Raw genomic sequence first — 18,540 nt, 5'->3', positions numbered from 1 at the left:
TAAGTTCAATTCATTAAATCTAATTTTAGTTTAGTAAAGACGATTTTAGTTTAGTAGAAATAAGGTGAAAAGATCATAACCTTAATAGGACTGTATTTCATTTAAATACTGTGTAGAAAACTCCACAATTTCAGAATCTCCTTGTAATAGCCCTCATGATTGCTTTAAAGAAGTTTGATATACTACTCATATCAACAAGATGCATCTTCCTTTTAGGGAGCCTATATACTAAGACACTCCATAGTTAAGCGTGCTTGGCTGGGAGTAGTCTTCCTAGGGTGCGCATGAGTGAGGACAAAATGCGCCGGAAGGATTCGTGTTGGTTTGTGAGTGGGGGTATATGTAATACCCCTCGTGATTGCTTTAAATGAGTTTGATATACTGCTCATATCAACAAGATGGATCTTCCTTTTAGAGAGCTCATATGCAAGATACTCCATGCTAAATTCATTAAAAATCACTTAAATTTATTAAAAATAATTTAAATTCAATAAAAATAATTTAAATTCAGCAAAAATAAAATAAAGTAAACAACGCACAACTTCTCAAGTTCTCCAAACTAACATAGGAAGGACAACTAATTTTGCCGAATATGCCCGTAATAAACGTTAAATTTCTGAAAACCCCAAAACAGTTAAACCTCAATCTCCTACTCTCCTGTCACTCAACCAGCCCCTCTTTCGCCTTCCTTGTACCTCGCCGTGCCATCACCAATTCACCACTCAGCCGCCCAGCAAAGCCATTGTCGCCGCCCACCACCACCATCACCATCACCATCACCCGCCGCACCATTCCCTCTCTCCTTGTCGTACAAACCAAAGGTTTAGCCTCCATATCTCAAACATTACAGAATCATACATTACTAATTCATAATCTCTCTTGTAATTTTTGAAACAAAAATCCCTAGTTTTGCATCCATTAAATTATCATTGTCAAAATCACAGCATAATCAAGCTTATTCAATTATAATGGGAGAATCAAATCAAAGCTCAAGATTGACATGGGAAGGTTGCAGTGTTTTGCTTGATATTAATGATGGTGAACGCCTTGTTTTCGCCCGCCTTTCTCCTGCTGCGTAAGTCTTATGATTAGTAATTGAATTAATTTCTATTCTGTAATACATGGAATTTGAATTATTATTTTTATTTTGCAGGACTTTGAAGATTGGCAAGAAGAATTTTTCATTGCAGCCTATTGTTGGTTGCCAATTTGGTTCGTCGTTTCGTGTCGATAATGGGAAAGACGGGCCGTATTTATCTCGTGTTGTACCTTCAGAAGAGGAACGAGGTATCTTTTCTTTGCTCTAGTGCTGTTGTTTTTTCATATATATTTTTGATTGAATTTGCTCAAATTTTATTTAGTTGTGGTCTCATTACAATGGAAATTTATTGAGGTGAGATTGATTTCTTAAGCTAATGCTGAAACTTAATGTACTGTATATTTTTAAAAATAATTACATGGTCTAGCTTTTGAAGTTCTGATCAAGTTAGGACTTTGAAAGTTTGTTAGTGAAATATTGTTTCTTTTTTCTGATCAAATGGACAACTCTAACAACAGCTTGTGTTCGTATGCAATGTTGAAGTTGATTGTTGCCTTTGTGGTTGTTGGTGAAATATTTGGGTCTTTCTATCGGAAAATTAATGATTATGCTAATTACTGTGAATATCATTCTTGTGAGATCTTAGGCTCGATGGTTTCATTTGGCACACTTGACTAGTTGACTTATTTGCATTCAACCAAAGAGCTTTTTTTCATGGGTTTGAAGCTTGTCCGAGTCGTATCTTCTAATTATGCACTTGATGATGGTTTATTGTTTCTTCTCTTCCTCTCATTCCAGGTAATAATGTTCAAGAGGAAGAAAATGTGACAGGTGAAGAATTGAGAGATAATAGAGCTCTAGTTGATAACAATACTGCTCAAAGTCTTACTGGAGAGGACATAGATGAAATGCAAAGGTTAGATAATTTCACCTTTCTCTAACCTGAGACAATTTGATTGTAGTAGAGATTAGAGAACCTCATTGTTCTTTCTTGTTTGATCTGTAAGAAGGTTTCTGAATATGGGTGTATTTAAGTTTTAACATGAGTGAGCTGTCAGCAATCATTCACCTACAAGAGGAAGTATTCGATGAATTGGTTATAACTTGTTTATTAAACAGCAAGAGCATCCATGTTTGTTCCTCTTCAACCTCCATTACTATCATCTTCATCCTCCATATTCACCACCACTGATATGTAATCTTTAAGCTTCAATTTTAAGAAAATTTTTCCACCTTCCAATATTTTTGGTTTTTATGTTTATGATGAGATAATAGGAAATAAACAAGCAAAAAGGATAAAACTTCTCTCTACAATCACTAAGTTTGAAGAGAGCAAGGTTTTAATCACCAATCTCACACAGTTTGATTAATTACAAAGGTTAAGGGAATGTCACCAAGGTTCAAATGTTGGGGGAGCATCTCATATATTCATAATATTTTTTTTTTCATTCAATCTTACCCGTCTTAAATTATAAGTTGGCTACAGCTCCATTAGGTCACATTAAGAAACTTCTAATTGGATTACAGATGAAAGGCTAAAATCATCTAAAGAAACAAATAGATGTAATTTTCAGGCTCTCGGGCATTTACCCGGCTAGTTGTGATGTTATTTCATGTAACCAACAACTTCAAAAATATTCTTTTCGTGACTCGCTCACATAGGGTTTATGATCTATTGACAAAAAATTCTTGAATCAACTTTAATCTTTAAATGAAATTACCTTGAAATGATTTGTTATGAAGAAGGTTTTGTTGGTTGAAGTTGTCCTGTCCATTAACGAATGAACGCTCGTTCATAATTTCACCCTTTATGATCTATAGACTTGGAGTAGAATGTTTTGGAAATGTCAAAATACACCAAGCCATCAGTTAATAAGAAAAATAAGAGCCTGTTACTCTCTTGATTTCTCCCAACCAAACAGCCCCTTTTTGGTTTATTCCAGCAAACAACTTTAATATGCTAATTGCTACCTTTATATGTTATAGACTTCCAATCTATAGTCCTAGTTGCTAGCAGTAATTCTTCTTAAGTTTTGATTATGCTGATGATGTCTGCAAAATCATTTATCTTGTACAGACAAGGTGCAACAGGTGAACAGATTGTAGAAGCTCTGATTGCCAATAGCACAACTTTTGAGAATAAGACATCTTTCTCACAGGTTCGTTTACGAATATCAAGATTATAATAGAAGAATGTTCCAAGATTAGCGTGTTGATTATTTGTCAATTGCAGGAGAAGTACAGACTTCGTAAGCAAAAAAAATATGCTCCCAAGGTACTTGTTAGGCGTCCTTTTGTTCGAAGGTAGGCATCAAAGTTGTGCGACTTTAATCTACTCCAATTTGTCAGAGATGTTAATTTTGGGTCTTTCAATGTACACATTTTAACTCTGTCCTGGTTTTTTTGCTTTCAGCATATGTGATGCATACTTCAGGAAATATCCTGCTAGAATTGGGTAATGTCATTATTTTACCTTCTTTTCTCTTTATTATAAGAAATTATTTTCCTGCATTCATTCTTTACTATGTGCTAATAAGTCATCTCACAATTATAAATGTGTGCTTGCTGGAGCATTATTAGTTAAACCTGTAGTACTGTCCTATCTCTTATGGTGCATCTCAAATTGTGTGTTGTGCATCCTTTCTTTGGTCTGAGTTATGATGTATTAAGTTCTTTCCTTTACAATTGTCAAATTTTCTGTGGTCGAATCTTGAGAAGCAATCAATGTTTTTTTTATTTTTTATTTTTTTATTTTTAAACTCCTAGATTATAAGCAATTTTACTTAAACATTGTTTAATTTCGGCTGTCACCATCTGTGTTGCTGGAATCGACTTTCAAATTGGAAATAGGTTGAATGTTTTGTTCTCTGGGGTGGTGAGAAAGTGGTGATTATCCAAGAGGGTGTTACAACTTAGATGTTTAATACATGTCAGGTATTGAATTAGGTCTTTCTGAAGCACTAATATAAATTGCAAAATGGTTGTTTAAAAACACAAGTTTTCAACATTAGCTTCTGAAATTTTCATATACTCTCTGAACTTGGTCACTGATATATGGATTAGGCGCACATTAAAAGCTTAGTTTTAAAAACGTGCCCAAGGCACAAGCCATAGAGCATCCACCTTCCCAGACGCAATACATTCTAGAAACCTTGCAAAGGCTCGAGCCTCTCGTCGCTCTTTCCATGGCGTAAGGCGCAGCGCCTTTGACGCTTTGTGGTATGAGGCGTGCCTGTGTACATATGCTGTTGAAATTTTTGAAAAAAATCTAACTTTTTAAATTAAATGTTCGCGGGCTTAAGAATTACAATAATCAAGGGTATCCGGCGAGGTACCCTAGTTAATTACATGAATTGTCTTTTACTTCAACCATATATCAAAATCCCCAATTTGGGACAAAAACCCTAAATCTCAAAATCCTCAATTCGAAGAAAACCCTAACTCGAAACTTGGGTAGCAACGGTGGTTAACAACTCATTGGACTTGACAGAGATTGCTTAAGCATCAAAGAGGTTGTGGATAGAGGACTTTTCTGGGTGTTCTATTTTCAAATCGCCTCTTTGTTGTTTGACTTAATTCCCTTAATTTCTAGCTTTCCAGCAGCAAACTATTTGGAAGGTGAGCATTCTTCTTAAAGTGAGGGCTTTGTGTGGATTTTCTTATTCAATGGCATTAATACTGTTGACTTGCTTTAGAAGCTGTTTGGTTAGTTAGCTGGATTTTTGTATCATTTGTCGAGCTGGATTAATACTATGGACTTGTTAGTAAGCCATATTTTCATATCCTTGTCGAGCTGCTAGCGAGTATTGTTCATATGTATTTCTACATTGTGACATGGCAGGATTCCTCTAGAGGAGGTTGTTTGCTATGCATAAGGAATCTTGGATATCCCTTTTGAGGGGTTGGACCGGCTACGGATTAGATTTCAAGGGTTTGGTAAGTCTAAGGAGAAACAATTGTTATGTCTCAATGCATATATGGCTGTGGTGTGGGAGGCTGGAGCAGAGTTGAGATCACTTTATCTTTTCAATTATTTTGAAACCAAGTTACTTATTTAGCTTCTTAGGCTAAGTGTAAGTGTTTTGACACCGGATCATCCTCTGCGCTCTTACCTATCTGTAGGCAAGGTCGTAAGCTTTGTGTGGAAATAGGGCTTGTGAGCAACAAAGCAACACAAGCAGATGTCTCGAGGGCACTCCTATCTATTGGTGATGGAGTACGTATGATTGGGGCTTGATACCGTCTAGTGAGTTTGGGTGTTAAAATATATGTGATGACGCAGTATTTATAAAGTTTTGATGACGAATATGCGTTAAAGCGAGACATCACTTGATATGAAGCTTTTGGATTTTCACTAGTTTTGCTCCCAACAGAGCTTTGAATTTACTCTGTTTCCCAGGGGAATGCTGGGTTGATATAAACATAATAATGGAATCTAAAGCCTTGGAAACTTAAAAAAAAAAAAAAAAAGAAAAAGGAAAAAAAAAAAAAGAAAAAGGAAAAAAAAAAAAGCCTAGGAAAACTTCTTACATATAAAAAGGAGGTTGGATTCTAACACTAAGGCAATTCAGGCTTTTAGGAACTACCCAGTCAGAGTTGTTTAGAAAACTGGGTTAAGAATTAATATTTAGTTATACATCTGATTTTTATACTATTTTTCTTATAAAATGGATAAGGGCACACAAAATGTTGATGAGGAACTTAGTATACTCTAGTTATCTAGCTTTGTTCCCCATTGATTATATTACTTTCACTCATTCATCTTTGATCATTTCCAATTCTCGTCTCTAATTTTGAATGAGGAGGCATTTGAAGACTTATTTCACTTTATTTTATCCAGCATCCTTTTTTTTTTTTTTTTTTCTCTTTTTCTTTTTCTTGTGTATCCTTTGCATCCATTCTTATGTCTTGTTTCCCTTGGTTTTACCCCGTTCTTCATTGTTTGCTGAGCTTGTCACTTATCACATAATGTTTGTGATGGTGGATTGTAGTAGTGTTGGTCAGTGGTGTGCACTAACACTTTAGCTTTCAAACCTGTCTCCAGGATTGATAAACTAGCTTTTCCTTTCCCCACCAAGTTAACAGTTTAACCCCACCCTCCCCCTCCCAAGAGCTGTTAACTTTTTTTGTGCACTATGAATTAGTAATGATTTGGTCAAAAAGTCATTAGTTGAACTAATTGTTGAACTAAAGTGAAATACTAACAAGTGCTGTGGAGAATTACTATTAATTGCAAGCAATTGTTAAGGATTTGCAGCCTCATTTGGGGGTGAGGTTTATAGTTTCTTGGGGTAAATTAAAGAAAAATAAGGAGGTACTAGAAATACATTATGAGCTAGGTTTTGAGTTCTTCCTATACATTGGTGTGCCTTTGGCATCAATATAAGGTATTTAGATAAGGAATATTCTTGGAAGCCCCGGAAGCTGTTACTTCTAATTGTATTATGCCTATTGAAAAACATTATTGGATTAAAAAGAAAAATAATCCGTAGACTACTTAAAATTTATTTTTTGATGCTTCAGATGAAAATTCAAGACATCTTGTTAGTTTGGTACTTATCTTGCCTTACTGTAATATAGTTCATTATTTTGTTGATGACTTTAAATCTGGGCAGTGTAGAGTTAGACATTATTTGAAATCATAGTAGTGAATCATGGAAGGCAATTAAGGATTTTCAAGCTAATGGGCAAAATGTATGCGTAGCATGGCTAATATTATGGTGGCCTTGGGGGAGACGAGTAGCAGTAGAGCAGAAAATGCAACGGACTTGTTGCTTGTTATAGTTTAAAACTTGTCACTTTCAGTATTGTATGATTAATTTTTTCTTTTATCCAGGCTCCTCTATGTTATCTTGTCTTTTGAGTTAAGAGGTATCTTTCAGGTTAACTCATCCTATCTCATATTTACAGTTGCTTACGATCAGATTCTCTAGCTCTTCTTCTTTCAATGGCCAATGTTACTGCACACTCAGATGTCCTGGTGGTAGATATGGTTGGTGGGATTGTTACTGGTGCTGTGGCAGAACGTTTAGGAGGTACTTGCTCTGATTGTAATGCGTTTCACTCTATATTTCTTCTGTATTTTATGGATGTTTTGTTTTGCACCTTGTCATGTTTTGTCCCTATCCTGTTTCCTTGAGCATGGAAGTAGATGCCATTTTAATGAGCCAATGACTGGTACTCATCTAAATCCTCTCAGGTTTTTGAAGCCTCTTGTTTTTAGGCTTCTGTGTACTGTGAGCCATGCAATTCATTATTGAGTATCATTCGTCCTTTCTTAAGTCTTTAGATGAATGGTTCATCATCTTGAGGACACTTTTTATTTTTATTTTCCTTCTAGCTCTCCTCTGGTTATCAGGGTGATTAGAGTTTGGAAATGATGGGATGATTTTGTACCTATCTCCCCTTTTATAGGCAGGATGGCTCCTTCATGCAGATAGCTTAGTCACCCTTGTTTCTTGTAAAGTTGAAATTATCTCTTCTCTGGGGACATGCTTAACTAAAATTCTTTGTTTTGCAATCTTTCATCCACTTGCGCAAAACATATTTCTGGATTCCAAGTATACATTGACTGTTTATGGCCTTTGTATTGCTAGGGCAATGGAGCCCATAGAGAGTTCAGTCTACAAGAAGATGGCATAAGAAACTATCACATCAGTTTGGATAAAGTAATAAAGTGTTATCTGGACTTTCTTAGAATAGAGTGATTCTGTAGCCTGTGTTACATTGTGGAATGAAAGCTAAGCACCGCTGCTATATTTTAATAATATTCCATGATTTGCCAGAAAAGCTGTACCAGATGCTTATTAAGCAGCGTGAGAGGATGTGTGTACCTTGCTTATTTTCTTAGCCTTTATGCATGCATATAAATGGATTTTAATGGTTCAACTCACCACAAAACTATATAAATACAACTCGGACAGTATTTCCTGGTTGCAGTAAACCTTTAGTTTGTTGGTTCATAGGGATACAAAAACTCTTGCTGTATGGGACTGAGAGAGAACATGTGTACATTAACTTATAGCTTATTGAGAAAGGGAATCTTTTTATTGAAAGCATAGCACTTGAGGCTCTCATTTGTCTATTAGTAAAAGCTCCCATTTTCTTTGGTTTTAGTAAACCACTATCCGAATAACTAAGTGATTGCGTGCGAACCATTTCTAAACTGATGCATGAGCATCACTTAATACATAGCTTAAATTGGATTAGAGCATCTCCATGTATAATTGGTAATGATTCGATTTTAGTATGATTATTTTGATGGTTTAATGGAGCATCTTAGTTAATCTATTTGTGAATAAAGAAGAATTTCACGTGGCCTTAAATGTTTATCAGGGTTTATTTTTTCTTTGTAAAGCCTACGCATAAATAAAAATAAAGGCTATCAATCTATATAGAAGTTTGGATGATGAATTGAAAATTTGATCCTTGGGCTTAAAGAGTGGGGCTTTTTGACTTTTTTGTTTCATCTTCTTAATCTTTTGTGGAAATAACTATGTTTTGGTAAATTAATCCTTGCTTTGTGCTAGACTGCAGAGCTCTTAATCCTTTATGGAAATAATTTTCACATACGAGTTTGGTAGGATAGCTATTAAATGTGAATAAATATTTTGGTAGTGCTTAGTGAACAGATAAAGGTAAGAGAAAGTGTCTTGATAGAGAGATAAGGGTTGATTTGATGAAGAAAGAAGGAAAAGTTCACTTGACATAGAACTGTAGAAGGTAGAAGTGTGAAGGTTTTTATTTTTATTTTTAATATATTTATTTCCTGTCAATCAAAAAAGACGTTTGTATGGATCATGAAGGGATATAAGGAGTGAATTGTTTGGTGCTATTTTCAAATTTTAGTTCATATCTCCTTTTATCTACCAAAGAACCCTTTAAAATCATCTTTGCTGTGAAGATTTTCTGGAGATGTTATTGTAGATTTGCTGTCCTCTTGGCTCCATTAATAGCACACAATGAGAAAATGTCACTTGAAATATATGTATCGACATCTATACTATGGAGAAGGATTTGTAATGGAATGAAAATATGTGTTTCTTATCATGTAAGTTGGTGTTACTTAAAGTGATTATCTTTTTGACCAGGTACTGGGTATGTTTGCAACATGCATCTGGGTGTCACACCACATTCCTTGGAAATAGTTAGGATCTTCAATTTCAATAATGACACCTGCAAACGGTAATATTTCTTTTATTTTTTGATAATAAATTGCAATTGGTTTGACACCTGTAATTTCTTTATCAAAATATTTGGCTGCTGGGTGACTGAGAAGTAATATTAATGCGCACATTTCAAGTATTTTGAACCTTGTTAAATTCCATGTACATTCAGAATTGTTCGTTGTTGTCTCAATGATCTATGCCCTGGTCAAAATGGAAGCCACGTACAAAACGAGAACATGGTAGTTTTTTCAGCTCAGAAGCATTATTTCCAGCTGCATATATTCCTTACTAATCTATTACCCTTATCTGCAGGCAAGTGATTCAGGGAATCAACTAGATGTTGTTGAAGAAGATGTTTCCCTGGAGGAAAATAAGACATCAGTTGACACTTCCAACAAAACTGGTAAACGGGATCCCACAACTTGCAAAGCAATAAAAGCAGGAGAAGTGGCTTCAGAAGAACTTATTGATTCATGGAAAGAAAAGGGTTTTTCTAGGTACTTTAACACTGCTCCTAGTCATCATTTTGTCATTTAAAACATAAGGAATTTACATATCTGTATTTGAATCTTTGCAGCTTAATAATTGCAGCACCTGAGCAGGATGTATGGGGCATATTGCAAAAGCTACTACCTCATTTATCATACTCAGCCTCTTTTGCAATTTATCACCAATATCTCCAGGTCTCCTGCAATTAAATTTTATGTCTCATGTTGCAAATATATTCTTACTGTTGCATACTTGCATGTGCATTTTATGACTCTGCTATATATGCAAACTGATGAGATGTGACCTGCTTCTCCATTTTTTCTTTTGGAAAGTTCATGTTCATACTTGGAGTAGTTGCAATACATATTCTATATCTGAATTAGGATGGAATGCTAAGAGAATATTTTTTTTTAAAAGAGTTTCATATGGTAAAAAAATATTAGTCAGTATCTGTGAGCCACTGGTTTAAGCATGTGGGAGAATTTGATTCCCTTGTAGATGCATACATATGTGGATGAATGAAAATGGTTGATGTGACATAAAATTTGCTAAGGGTTTATGCACTTCAAAAAGTTGAAAAAGTTTCAGCCACGGTTAACACTTAATAGAAAAGAGAACCGCAATATCTTATAGAGTTTCAATTGAGACGTCCAAAGCGGATCTAGTCATACTATCTGGTGTAAATGCTTCTAATTATGTCATAATAAAGATTTTTTTTAAGTATTCCATGAAACTGGAAGAATTGTTGCATCTGTAAACATATATTACATCCATGATGGCCCTGATGTGGTCAACGTTGATAGTCAGCTGTGACCTTAACACATGAAGACTTAGGAGCTACTTAAAAGTTTATACACTGAAGGCACCAAAGCCTTGTTTGTAAAGGAAATAGGTTTTGATTTTTAAATAAATTCAAGGATTTTTTAGAAAATAACACCACAAAATAACCAAAAATTTGATTATAACACCACAAAATTTCAAACTTTTATTATAACACCACAAAAAAACCAAAAAAATTGATTTCACCATCACTTTCTAACGCCATCCAAAAAACCGTTGGTGGGCACCACACATTACACATGTTAGTTAACTATTTGATTAAAACAAAGAAAAAAAAAGAAAAAACCATAACTCCCAACCCCAGCCACCACCCTTACCACCGGCGCCGGTTCTCCCTGCCTCCACCGCCGTCACTCCATTCCCGGTTGTTGGCTCCCCCACACGACCACCCTGACGAAACCACCCCTACTATGCCGCAAGCCCCACTGCCGCAAGCCCTTCTGCCGCAAGCCCAACCAAGCCTCACTACTCCAGCACCCCGCCATCACCGGTGAAACATCCTCACCCGAGCCCAGCCACCAAGCCCAACCCCAACCCCAACCGGCGCTTAAAACATCCCAGCCAGCCACGAACGAAAACCATCCACCTTGAAACACCCTAGCCTTGAAAGTTGAAACACGCCATCCCAACCACGACCGTAACCGGTCGAAAGCTCGAAAACCACCCATTTTTTTTCCACCCACAAAATGGCCGGAATCGACCATGGAAACCCAGAATGGTCGATTTGACCGTTTTAAGGGTGGGGAAAGGGGGGGGGGGGTTTACGCAGTGGTGGCCGGGGTAGGTAGGGAAGGGAAGGGAGCGCTGGCGGTTGGGCTAGGGTTGTGCGTAGGCGCGTCTAGGTTAGGGTGGAGTGCGGACGGCTGGGGTAGGAGAGGGAAGGAGTGTCGGTGACTGAAGTTGGGATGCCGGCAGTGGCGGCGGTGGTGGCGGGGCTGGGTTTATTTATTTATTTTTTAACCAATAATATGGTGACATGTGGCAATGTGGACCCCACTTAACGGATTCCATCCAAAAATCCGTTAAGTGGTGGTGAAATCAAATTTTTTGGTTTTTTTATGGTGTTATAATAAAAGTTTCAAATTTTGTGGTGTTATAATCAAAATTTTGGCTATTTTGTGGTGTTATTTTCTAAATAATCCTAAATTCAATCTAAAAGCTTTGTTTCTGGAGCATTGGGTACTATTATAATGAGAAATTATCCTGTGACTTGTATTATCTTGAAGGTCTTGTTTGAATCTCGAAACTCTCTAGTTTCTTCTTGCAAAGTTTTCATGTATCATGAGAATAAGCTTGGCTATTGGAATGTCTTTTTCTTAGTCTCTTTAAGTCGAGGTAAATTTGTGCACTTGTTGAATATGATATCAGAAATTTAGAATTCTCATTGTTAAAGCATGTTCAAAGATAGTGAATCATTTGCTCATACAAGAAGTTTTGTACATGATTTAGATTGCAATATTATCCTATAGATAGCTTTTCCCCTTTTGTCAATTCAATTATTTGCAAATTTATACTACGTATTTAGTAAAGCTTTGCACTTGCATGGAACATTGTCGCATGGCTAAAAAAAATTCACGTTTCATTTTTGTATGCAGCCACTTGCAGAATGCATGCACAATTTACAAAGCGAGAAACTAGCAATTGGATTGCAAATTTCGGAACCTTGGCTTCGAGAATATCAGGTTACACTCCTGTTCTGAATTAGTTTCTTTTTCTGGATTGAAACATGTAATTAGATCACGTCAAAAAATAGAATAAAAGGATTGGATAGCACTTTCCTTAGAGGAAATATTTACTCCGTATGTAATTAATATTATGGTAGAGGGCTTGTAAAAAAAAAAATTATTATGATGGAGGAAGGAAAAATAAGTATTCTATACGAAGTATATCTTAATGAATGTATCAACAGTACTTAATGAAATCAATTGTCGACATGATGCAGGTACTTCCATCAAGAACTCATCCTCATATGCAGATGAGTGCATTTGGTGGATATATACTTAGTGGGACTAAGATTTGTACGAGTGAGTCTGGTGGTCAATAACGCATATACAAGGGGCAACATGTCTGTTAGGTAGGGAAATGTACTTGACATATGAGGTTAAAAATGTCTGTTAGGTAAGGGAAATGTACTTGACATATGAGGTTAAAAAGCAGGAACTAAGTCCTCAACCTCGAGTATTTTTGATATGTTTCTATATTAGACGGTGGTTGTAAGTGATCCATAGTTAACTACAACGAGCTTTGCTTGGTGTATTCATATTTTTTGAAAATTTGAAATGGGTCTTTGCTGTGTAAGAATTTGAAATGTGTACGCAGTAATTGTTTTGGACAAATTTTGTAAGAATATTAATTTATCGAAGAGAGGGTGTCAATGATTATATTTAAATTATAAGGGTTATTATGAACAAGAATATTGATTTAAAGGGCTCCACAAACAATAGGATTTTAATACTACGTATGAGAGGAAAATTTTAATTCAAATAATGATTATTTGAAGAGTGAGTAATGATTATTTTTAGTTTATAGCATAAAATACACTATAGTTTATGTTGATGATTGCCCGTACAAGTGTACAATTAATTAATTGTTCAATTGGAGTTACATCCAAATACAGTCATACAGAGAGCTGGTAACCATCTAATCCAAGACCAAGGCGTCACCAATTGCACCTGCAACAAAAGAAAAGTTTTTGTTAGATTTTACTCTTATGCAAGTCCAGGGGAGGGGGAGTCAGGGAGTGAAAAGTTGTCCAACTTTGTAACTCTCTAAATTGCCTTTATAAATCTAAAATATAATTCGTATATTAATTGTTAAATCACGTTAATTTCTAAAATTTAAAACTTTTTACGGAGTAAATTATTCGAATTTAAAGAGAAATTATTAATTGTTAAATCACATCAGTTTCTAAAATTTAAAACTTTTTACGGAGTAAATCATTCAAATTTAAAGAGAAACTCAAAGGAAAATGCATTTAATTAAAATTAAAAATATAATCCAAGACCAAGGCGTCACCAATTGCACCTGCAATGGCAGAAAAGTTTTTGTTAGATCTTACTTTATTATGTAAAGTTCAGGACTCCAAGGGTGGGGGAGTGAAAAGTTGTCCAACTTCTGTATTCCCTAAATTGCCCTATTAATCTAAAATAAATAATTGTTAAATCACGTCAGTTTTTAAAAATTTAAAACTTTTTACGGAGTAATTCATTCGAAGTTAAAGAGACACTAAAAGGAAAACCGAAAATGCACTTAATTAAAATTAAAAATATAATTTACATGATTCTTATACTAATAGTACCTATACATGTATGAAACAATCAGTATTTCCCATTCAAACTCACTACTATTTTTTTAAATTATTTATTTTGTCTCACATTCATTGCTTTATTAGCTCTATAAAATCTAAGATAACAATTACTCTTATCCTCCTCAAACAACAAAGAAAGCTAGATTTAAGTGATTTATTTTCATGGAAAAGGTAAGATTTAAATGATTCTTTTCTTACCTCATACTTGAATTATTGGAATATATATGTATATATATATACCACACATGTTTTTTTTTTTTTTAAAAAAAAAAAAAATATTCATACCAAACGCCCCAATCAAAACTCTCTTATTTGGCATGCTATGAACCCAAAAATTTCCACAAGCTAAAACGAAAACTAAATAAAGTTAGAACTCTACTAACCTTTCAATTTGTGCAATCAAAAGTAAGCAGGTAACTTAAAATCCATTTTGAACTATCATACATAACATGATAAAAGAGTTGCATTGCACCTCAAATTTCACCCTTCGAAGACCCTCTAACTTAACAAATTTTTCCTGAAATTCAGTGAAACTAAAACCCAGAACAAAACCATAACTTCAACTCCTAAACACATAGAGATACGAACCTGCGAAAACTCTCACCCAAACTTCACCTTTACCAACAACATTCTTTTTTTCGATCACTACTTGTTGGCAACATTAGAGTTCACCTTGAATTCTTGTTTCATCAACGAAACCATTAAACCCAATGTGTATAACAAACCTTCTTACCCACTATTTCCTCCTATTTCTATACTTTAGTATTGAAGACATAGACCTTTGTTTTTGAAAGCATTGTCTTTTAGTCAGTGATGTCTTTTTACTTACCAGGTTTTAAAGAGGAGAAATGCCAAGAAACGGGCTATGCAGCTTAATTCCAACAAGGGAAGTATTTTGGGAGGCTAGAAAGTTAATTAACATAGTGAAAACACCTTAAGGTAGATGAGCATATGAACCCTAGCCCTCACATTTTCTTACTATGCTTTTGAGAGGGAAGGGCAAGGTATTCTCACCCCAATCTTTTAGGAGGATTCGACCTTATGACCCTAACATTACAAGAGGAATTCAAAACCAACTACACCAATCCTTTCTTGGTCTTTTAAAGCTTTTGTGTAGATTGTACTACATAGTATAAATCATTTTCACCGGTAAAGAGAAAAACAAATTCAATTTTCAATATAAACGTGCAAAGTACTATCTCCGTTTTTTATTATGTGCAACAAAGGAACACTTGTATCTCGCAAAAAATACCCTTCCATTGCACATAACACATATAATACTCTTTTGTCACTCATAATAAGAAAAGGAGATAATAAGAGCTATAGACAAATATTAAGAAATGAAGGAGTCTATTTTAGAAGATTACCAGAAGTCATAAGGCAATGCGAGGAGCACCTGAAATTGATGTAGTTCCTTAAGACAGTTGGTTAATAATTATTGACTTAACACCTTGAATAATGTGTTGGAAACCCTGGAACATTTTGGTAAAAACTTATCAATTCATATCTCCAATTCTAGAATTGCTAAATAATATAGAGATATGCCATGTTCTCTTTGACTAGTATTAATTGATTTAAAGTTGTTTTTTTCAACTTAAACTACTTATCTGTCTTTAAATGTTTGTCCTATCTAATATCTACTACTCGGTTTTATATTTGGAAACTATAAGAGCTAATAAGATCCTACATGATTTTGTTTTAGGCCCTTTTTAGTTGAAGGGATTTGGATGGAAAAGAAAAGAAAGGAAATTATTTTAATCATATTCCCATGTTTGGTTGAATAAATGACATAAAAAACTAAAGGAAAGAAAGGGAAGTGGGAGGAAAGTCTCTTAACAAAATTTTGGCTTTCCTTTCCTCCCAAAATTGGAGGAATTTGACTGGAAAGAGAAAAATAAAAGTAATTTCCTTTATCTTCCCTTCATTTCCTTTCATCAACCAAATATTGGAAAATAAAATCACCTTCCTTTCCCTTTCCATCCTTTCTCTTCTTTTCCTTTACTGAACCAAACAAAGCCTTAAAGTATAGAAAAACCATTAAATTACTATATTTCATTTTCATTAAAATCTCTTAGGATTCTAATGAGACAAACAAAAGAAAACAGAGGGAGCTTAAATTATTTTTGCTAATTCAAACTAAAATAAAACTACTTATTTTTGGATTTATTGACTTATGGATTTACAAATTGTAAAATTTATATTTAAATCAACAATGAAATTTTACAATATTGTAATAGATTTTGTCCCACATTTTTAAATGAGAGAAAGGTACATAGGAAGAAAAGTTATTAAAGCAAAAAATGACTTATGGTAAAACAATTCTTTTGATACCAACAAAAGCAAAACTCTGAACTCACACAATAGTTTAGACTTGGATTATTATTGAAATTAACTTATACAAATTATAAGTTAACAAAACAATAGTTTAGACTTGAATTTGTTATTGACTAATTATAACAATAATGTACCCATACAAAGTATTAGTATAAGACGGTAATATTAGCTCGGGTCATTTCATTCGGATCTGGTTTGTTCAGGTCAAGTAATTCGGGTTTAAATTGGGTCGGATCGAAATCAAGTCAACTCCACTTTCATGTTGGGTCAATTTGGAGTCGTTTTCAGGTCACAAGTTGGGTTAGAATTACTAGGTCTGCACACTACTCATTCTTTACCACAACCCCCCCCCCCTCAACCCCCTCCTTTCAATGCATTATTAACACACCAAAAGAAAGGCTTTTGTTTTACTTCCTCCATTCTATTAATATTGCAACAAAGATGAAATTACGCATCTCAAAACACATTTTATATGCTAAATATCTATCATTGTGTAAGAGTGAAAATTATAAAAAGTTGAAATTGTGAAAGTATTTTATGAGACGGATCCAACAAGATCCTACATGACTATATTTTGCTTAACGTATAAATCATATAATGTGGTCAAACAAGAGTGATGAATAGTGCTAAATGTCCATTGTTGCAATATTAATAGAACGGAGGAAGTATTTATCTATTTTTTTCAACTTTTTTTTTTTACAAGATAGTTCAAACAAAATAACAAAAACATATAATTTCAAACTAATATATATTTCTATATTGAAACTAAGTTCTCACAAATAACTTTGCAAGAATTGCAACAATGAAAATAATTTAAGTTTTGTTACTGTGAAGATAGATTTATATATGTTCATACAAAAGAAGTTGAAAATTTAATTCTCTTAAGCCAAACCAATTGTAAATGCTTGTTATAGTGAGATGAACTAACACAACTGTAAACAAAATCATAAACAGTTTTGCACTTTTACCATAAATCCATGAAAAGTTCAATCCAAACCTGGAGATATGTGTTACGACTTCCAATTCTTGAAGCTCCACCATGTCATGCAATACTAGTGAGCGAAAACAGCCAAAACCATTTATTGGTGCTCCACGGGCTCAAATTTACTAAAGAGTTAAATTTTTCAAGATGAAGGGTCTTAAGATATGGAAGTTGTCCAACTGCGGGTATGTTGCAGCAAAATTGACATCCCACTAACTCGAGTTTATGAAGCTTGGTGACGCTATTAGAAAGCCATTGCGGAAATGAGGCACCACTGTAGCCTACTAACTTCAATTTATTCAATTGGTTATGAGGTTGAAGGCCTGAGAGAACTGCTGCTGCATTTGAGGCTTTTTTTTGTCCATATGAATTCCAACCTTCGAAGAAATGATTTATAAGATAGGAAAATTTGTTAAAAACCATCTTATAAAAACCAAATTTTGTTAAAAACCATCTTATAATTTTTTTTTTTTGTCAAAACACAAAAAAATTTTGTCAAGGCACACCTGTTTTAAAACTTTTTTTGTTTAGTCCCACCATTTCTTCGGGTTCTGACTAATTACTTACAATTCCGGCGTTGACTAACATGTGCACCTCACGTGACCCCTTAACTCTACTTTTCTTTTATTTTTCCCCCTTTTCCCTCCATTCTTTCTCTTTTCGTCAATATTCTTCATCATACTTTGGTTTTTATAGGCTTTGATATAATTGCACGGAAATATAAGTGACGAAGAGGGAATGAATGAAGGGAAAAGGGGGGCGAAATAATAGAAAAGTAGGGTTAAGTAGTCACGTGAGGTGCACATGCTAATCAACGCTGCAAATGTCAATTGATAGTCGAAATCTGAAAAGTGGTGGGATTTAACAAAAAAAAAAATTAAACACAAGTGTGCTTTGACAAAAAAAAAAAATTTATAAGATGGTTTTCAACAAAATTTGATTTTTATAAGATGGTTTTCAACAAATTTTCCTATAAGATAACATGGCTTCTCTAGCCTCTGCCTCATCAGTGACATTTTGCAGATTAGTTATCTTGATTGATCCTTGGATATAATTAATACTCTTTAGCTCTGAAATACGATATCCTTTCTTGCTACCTACAATGAATAAGGAAGAGTCTAGAGGTTGACAAGGTTCCCAATATGGCGTAGCATAGCTTCCATTTTTTTGTATATGACATCCATTCCAATCAACAAACGAAAGGTTAGTTAACATGCTGAAGTTCATGGGTAATTTTCGAATTTCAGGGCCAACTTTTAGCTTAAGAATATGTAGGGTGGATAGGTTAGCAAACTTCTCAGGTAATTTTTTTTATATTTGTGTCTGAAATGTCTAGAAAGCGAAGGTGCTTCAACTTATATGTAGATCTTGGAAGGTCAGT

At 34.5% G+C, this 18,540-nt stretch overlaps 1 protein-coding gene across 1 annotated transcript; it reads left to right on the top strand.

The window, feature by feature from the left end:
- Positions 1-646: 646 nt before the first annotated feature.
- LOC145563633 (uncharacterized) lies at positions 647-12,898 on the top strand. Its single transcript, XM_081624068.1, has 14 exons — positions 647-821; positions 945-1,075; positions 1,154-1,287; positions 1,838-1,955; positions 3,117-3,198; positions 3,273-3,343; positions 3,453-3,494; positions 6,950-7,074; positions 9,130-9,223; positions 9,377-9,446; positions 9,520-9,704; positions 9,785-9,890; positions 12,132-12,218; positions 12,479-12,898. The coding sequence occupies exons 2-14, from the start codon at positions 969-971 to the stop codon at positions 12,578-12,580; spliced, it is 1,323 nt and encodes a 440-aa protein (XP_081480194.1). The 5' UTR covers positions 647-821; positions 945-968; the 3' UTR covers positions 12,581-12,898.
- Positions 12,899-18,540: the final 5,642 nt, after the last annotated feature.

Source organism: Chenopodium album, chromosome 10 (genome assembly GCF_948465745.1).
Source record: "Chenopodium album chromosome 10, dcCheAlbu1.1, whole genome shotgun sequence".
Lineage (NCBI taxonomy): Eukaryota > Viridiplantae > Streptophyta > Magnoliopsida > Caryophyllales > Amaranthaceae > Chenopodium > Chenopodium album.
Note: the sequence above shows the minus strand (reverse complement) of the source record. Positions and strands in the feature narration are given on the sequence as shown.